At 43.0% G+C, this 5,914-nt stretch overlaps 1 protein-coding gene across 1 annotated transcript in view; it reads right to left on the bottom strand.

The window, feature by feature from the left end:
• Positions 1 to 4,232, bottom strand: part of SASH1 (SAM and SH3 domain containing 1) — a gene marked incomplete at its 5' end in the record, with an annotated part of 61,386 nt that extends 57,154 nt beyond the window's left edge. Inside the window, 2 exons of the mRNA XM_010077717.1 lie at positions 4,012 to 4,061; positions 4,182 to 4,232. Coding sequence (XP_010076019.1) covers positions 4,012 to 4,061; positions 4,182 to 4,232 — 101 coding nt within the window. The remainder of the gene's footprint in view (positions 1 to 4,011; positions 4,062 to 4,181) is intronic.
• Positions 4,233 to 5,914: the final 1,682 nt, after the last annotated feature.

The raw sequence follows: 5,914 nt of genomic DNA, 5'->3' as shown, positions 1-5,914 counted from the left end.
GGAATGGGCTAAAAGTTGGATTACATTGTTTTAAATGCTCTGTTTACAATTATGAGAAAACCCCGCTCAGTCCCCTGCCTGAGTAAACATCCTTGGGGTGTTGCCATCACTTGGAAATAATAGGGATTGTATATACAATACATCCCCAGATCTACATGGTATGGGGACAAAGAAGCAACAGTAACTGCTAGCAACACATTTACTGCATATTTGTTTTATCAATGATTCTTCTAGCAAAAGCTGAAGTCACTGTGTCTATATGGAAGCACCAGCAGTTCTGGGGAGATTTTTGTTTAAAATGAATAATATCACTGTTAAAGATGCTGTTGCCACTTTGCTGAAGGCACACTGCGAATCTGCAAAGTTACACTGGCACCATAAATGACAGCAAGATTGCAGTTTAAAAGATGGGAATCTTGAAAAGGGCAGAAAGAAATTACATTTATTATTAAGAAGAGAAAGCTACAAACATCTCATTCCATGCTTTGCGTTATTTGCTGAATATTATACGACTCGGAAGCCTGCCCAACTGTTTCAATTTACAGAAGGAACTCCAGTAGGGCCCAAAAATCAGGGCAATTCTGAGGCGATGCTTGAACAAACATTACTTTGTTTTCTGTTGTTTACAGATAGCTTTTCAGGCCACATCACTACCCTTGCTGTTACTTCACACAAATCTCAGAGGCCTTTGCTACAGCAAAGATTCTTCTTTCTTTGTCAGAATTAATCAAATGAAAACCATCTTTGGTAGGGCATTGACAATGCACGAAGCAGGTTCATATGTGCAGTCTTTTTTGTAGCTTCATCTAATTAACAGGAACAGTGATGTCGGTAACAGAGGAAGGTAGTACTGCCCCAAATGCCTTTTGGAGAGACAAAGACTAGAAAGACAAGCAGCTCTGCCTCCAGGCTTGTTTAACCCCTTTTGCCTCCCTCCAGGCTCTACAGCTGCTCTTGTGTGTTACAGCACATCACCCACTAGACAGATACTTGTTGAGCAACTTGCTGGACTGAGGGCACAGACTAATTTCATGCTGGCTTTGAACAGACTGGGCAGCAGGGTTAGTAAGACTCAAGGCAAGACCGAACATACGCTGCTTGTCCACACAAACAGGATTTTTTCCTACCACAGAGCACCAAGGCTAATCTGTTCTCAGTGCGGTGCACAGCGGAGCCTGTCAGGCGCTCTCTTCAGTTGGGCACCACAGAAAAGGAAAACCAAACCAGGTTAAAACAAACACAGCTTCTTCCAGGCTCCCTCAAAGCCTCCTTCTGTCTGTAATCTCTTAACTCTGGCAAATTAAACAAGCATCCAGGTGTGTTATTTTAAAACTTTAGACCCTGGTAGTGTGAAGCTGTGGGGTGTGCAGGCAGCAATGCTGAGCGAGGGAGCTACCGAGAGTGACCACGTTCCAGCCAGCCGCTGGCTCTCTCCTCCCCATCCCAGCATAGGTTTTTCACTGGGACTGCTTTTACTTTCTGAAGCAACCCACTCTGAATGCCAGACCAGAAACAACTCGCCTCACCTCACCTAAGAAAATATTTTTATTTTCAATATGTGGAAATATAACTTTTTCTTGGGCTTTGGAAGAGTACTCACAACAAAGGATTTTTCAGCTCCTGAAAATGTGGATGGCTATTTTGGGACAAACAGTTCCTTTTGCCCCCCAAATCTCTTTGTCAATATGAGAAACCAATGCACATCTGCATCAAGTTTCAGGTTTGGCACACTGGAGCCTTCTCACAATAAAAGAAGTTTTGTAAAAGGTTTACCCTGGATTGCTCATGCAGCATGAGGGGGTCACAAAAGCAGTGTCCCCAGAGAGACCAGCTTTCCTGTCTTGTAGCACGCCCACACAGCAAATTCTGGTGAAATCCACAACTAAAAACAGAACCCAAAAAAACCCTCTAGGGCCAATCTGCCATCCTCCCCCACAGCCCATCAAATTGAACATGTTAGTTGCAAGTACAGACATATGGGATGGACTTGAAGTGGTCATTTTCCTGCAGATCAATTTTATAAACTCTGCCTCCCTGGAAGAGGCATTCCCACATCAATTCAGCTCTCCAAGCCAGAGGGATGAATCCAGCATTGCTGCAGCAGGCTGTCACTAATAGGCACAGGCCTGTATAATTTTGATTTAAATAATTTGTATAGTATTGAGCAGATACCATTTATTATTTTCAACACTCTGACCAATTAACATGCATCATGTTGCCCTGTTTCTTATTGTGCAAATATTTGACACAACCTGCCCTGCGCAGTTTCATGTATCTGATCAGGTTAATCACATACACCCTTCAACTGACAGACAAAACCTCAAACGGGACACTTCCACTCTTGAAAGGTCCACAAATATCACAGGTCCCTTCCATCTGAACTAAGATAACGAGGTTAATTTCCTTTCAGTGAGGTAAATGGACTCTCTCAGAACAGTCCCTCAGAAGATGTTTTTGTAGATACTGCCTTCTCACTCAGTTATTTGTGGTACAACACCTACACAGAGACACAGCTGGCTAGAACTTGTAAGAGGAGTTTATTCCCAGTTGTATGCTGTTCTCCTGTGAGATCTTTATCTCATTATTACCTGAGGTGGGATGATGATATTTACCCATGGGGGAAGTGCTCTGAGACGGAGACAAAAGTATGATGATTACAGGATAACCTTGGAGGCTTACTTCCTAGATTACAGTTCCCATAACGTTCCCATCCACTTGGCACTTATAGTTTCATTGTAATGTTAGACTGAGCACTGACAACACTGAAGAAAGCTTCTCCATGTTTCAGGATCTGAAGCACCTGTTTTAAACTGTAAGCCTTCTAGGTTTTCTCTGTGAAGAGCATGTAACATAGGGGCAGTGATGGTACCCAAGCTAAAATTCACCTTATCCATCTTAAGCTGTTTCGAAAATGAGCATCCACATTAAGCAAACCATCACTGCTTTCTCTCTGAGTGATGAAGAGGGACAAGGCACCTCTAAATGATAATTTCTAGCTTTCCAAGATCTTTAGCATGAACCAGCTTTCAGGTGATCCCATGGAAAGCCCCTAAGCAGCTGTTCTGTACCGTACAACGGACTTCCACAGGGCCAGTGCTCTGGCAAGTCCCATATCCTCCATCTACCACAGCTCCCTCTGGGACTGACTGTCCTTCTACTGAAATAGCAAGAGCAAGGGCGGCAATTTCTTACAACCTTCTTATTACCATCCAGTGTTGAATCACTAGAAGATATACAAATGTGGGACTATAAAACCTTACGAAAGTGCGTCCCATCACAACTGGATTCCTGTACTCCTTCTGAACCAGTCCAGCACAAAGTGCAGGCAATTGGAAATACAGTGCCAGTTGTCTTCAAGCAGTGCTGCACGTTACCCTTAGCAGTAGGGATCCAGGATCTTGCAATCAAAGGAAGGAGGCGCAGAAAACAAGCACACACATTGCAGCAGGAGGTGACAGTAAACAGAAAACCTCTCAGTCCTCACAGAGAGGTTTTTATTAAGGACAGCTAAAATCAAAGCTCCTTTTAACTTGGTTTTAAATACTTCATTCCCTTGGCACCTTCTTCAAAAGCACAGTTACAAACCCAGGAGAGCACAGGAAAAGGAAAGTGATTTCAGTTTGTAACTCTCCCTTCCCCTTGCCTATCTCTTTTTGGCTGTATTTAAGTCTAGTCACAGAAAGTTATTTTTAAGCAGGTTTAATTTGCAGAGAATGTGTAATCAGTGATGTTCCTCAAAAAAGACTGCCAGTCTTATTGGTGTATCCACACCCCAAGTGCTCACAGAGGGGAGAAAAGATAACCCTCCCTTGACATAAAAAACCAAAATAAAATAATAAAAGGCCAAAAGAGAAGGAGAGAAGGAGCAGGTTCCAAAACAGGTTTCATTAATAGTGGCTGTATCTTAAATCTTGAAGTACAAACACAATCTAAAATGAATTTACCCCAAGGAAAAAGAAAACACACTAAATTCCCCCTCCCTCCTTTCTCACCTCCTGAGCCTTCACTTACTTTCTTTCAGTGTCGGGTGTTGACGCGGTGCTGCTAAGACCAAGTGACTCCTGCAAGAGAAGACACATAGCAATGAGAGCAGACACAAGAGCAGCCTTTGCCCAGTTATGCAGAATATCAAATTAAAGAACAAACAAACAAAAAGGGATGCTCCAAATCAAAGTCCTTACCTCAATCTGGGATCGCAGCTGTAGAGATGTGGGGCTGGCATCAGGTTTCTCCTAAAACAGAACAGATGTCAGGTTAATGAAATATACAAACACTAGAAAGAAGAAATCTGAAGGAGAGAAAAAGAGAAGAAGAAACTGGGTAACAGAAACTAGGACCACCTCAAAACCATTAAAATAGGAAACATTAACCTCTCCAGGAGGAACTCCAGTAAAACAGCTCATGCCATCCTTATCACTGAACAATACAGAAGGTAAAATTGCCAGACAGAAGTGATTCAAAACATAACAGAAATGTGTTCTTTTCACTAGATCATCACACAATTTATTAGAGAAGTTCAAGTGCAATTTCCCAAAATTTACCCTTGGGAAGAATATATAGACAAAATCTGGCATTAAAACAGCATTCTCAGAGCTAAAAATACTCTCAAGATTCTAACACATTTCAGCAAGGCCTGTTTCTCACACACAGATTTGTCAACAGGATGAATTCAAATTGCCTTCCTTCAAACATCTATGATATAACTGTCCACTACAAGACCTGATCATCCAGGTTCCCTTTGCAGTCAATGAAGAGAGACAGGATGAGGGGTAACAGTTTTAAGCTGAAAGAGGGTAGACTTACAGATTAGGAAGAAATTTTTTCCAGTGCGGGTGGTGAGGCAGTGGCCCAGGTTGCCCAGAGAAGCTGTGGATGCCCCATCCCTGGAGGTGTTCAAGGCCAGGCTGGATGGGGCTTTGAGCAACCTGGGCTAGTGGAGGGTGTCCCTGCCCATGGCAGGGGGGATAGAACTGGATTATCTTTAAGGTCCCTTTCAACCAAAGCCATTCTGTGACTCTTAACTCTTACAGAACAACTTGCCTGACGGGTTTCAGCTGCCTCAAGTTAGATGAAGCGAGTTGCACTGGTGGTATCTAATTTAAGATTGCAAGCCAGCTGCCTAAAAGGCACCTGCTATTAACAACTCTAGCTGAAGTCAGTGGGAAAACTCTAATTAGAATTGAGGAAGAAATTACAGTTGTCAGTACTGAGAACTGCACTTTGCTGGTTGATCTGTATGTGAAGTCATGGGGGAAACTACTTACAGCTATTTTATTCTCAGCCAGTCCTACTCCTAATGAAGTTATTGCAAAGTCAGTACTGCAACCGAAAGGCCATCATAGCTGAGTAAGCAACCACAGTAGTATACGCCCTCCAAAAAAAATTAAAAAAGGACATGGATTTATTTCTCAATACTGGAGGTCTTTTTGTTCACACATTCCTCAGTCTACATGTAAATCTCTTATCTCTGTGAAATTGTACTTCCTATGCCCTTTGTTTACAGAAAGAGTGACAAAACGTTCCCAAGATTTAACACAAAAAAAAAGAAAACCAGACACAATTTTCTGGAAATGCGGCCTTTTAATACTAAACAGGAAATTAGCACTGACTGCCACAAAGCCGTGCTGGATTAGCCCACCCAGAAAGTCTGCGAGACCTAGAGTAGCGAGGAGCCTACTCTGCCATCACAGGAGTGCGATGAGTCGGCTTGCACTGCTGGCCACAGCAGCCAGCGGGCACAGGATGGCTCACGGCCATGTGCTTGCTTGTAAACAGGGCTGACACACGGTCATTGCCCAGATGGGAGATTTTGCCTGACCATGCATGGTCTGCATATCTGCTTTTGCTGATCTTTTTCGATAGCATGAAAAGGCAACCAGACAGATCCAACAGGACTCCTCCAGCCAAACAGAAG

The sequence above is a fragment of the Pterocles gutturalis genome, unplaced genomic scaffold, assembly GCF_000699245.1.
Source record: "Pterocles gutturalis isolate BGI_N339 unplaced genomic scaffold, ASM69924v1 scaffold2011, whole genome shotgun sequence".
In the NCBI taxonomy this organism is placed as follows: domain Eukaryota; kingdom Metazoa; phylum Chordata; class Aves; order Pterocliformes; family Pteroclidae; genus Pterocles; species Pterocles gutturalis.
Note: the sequence above shows the minus strand (reverse complement) of the source record. Positions and strands in the feature narration are given on the sequence as shown.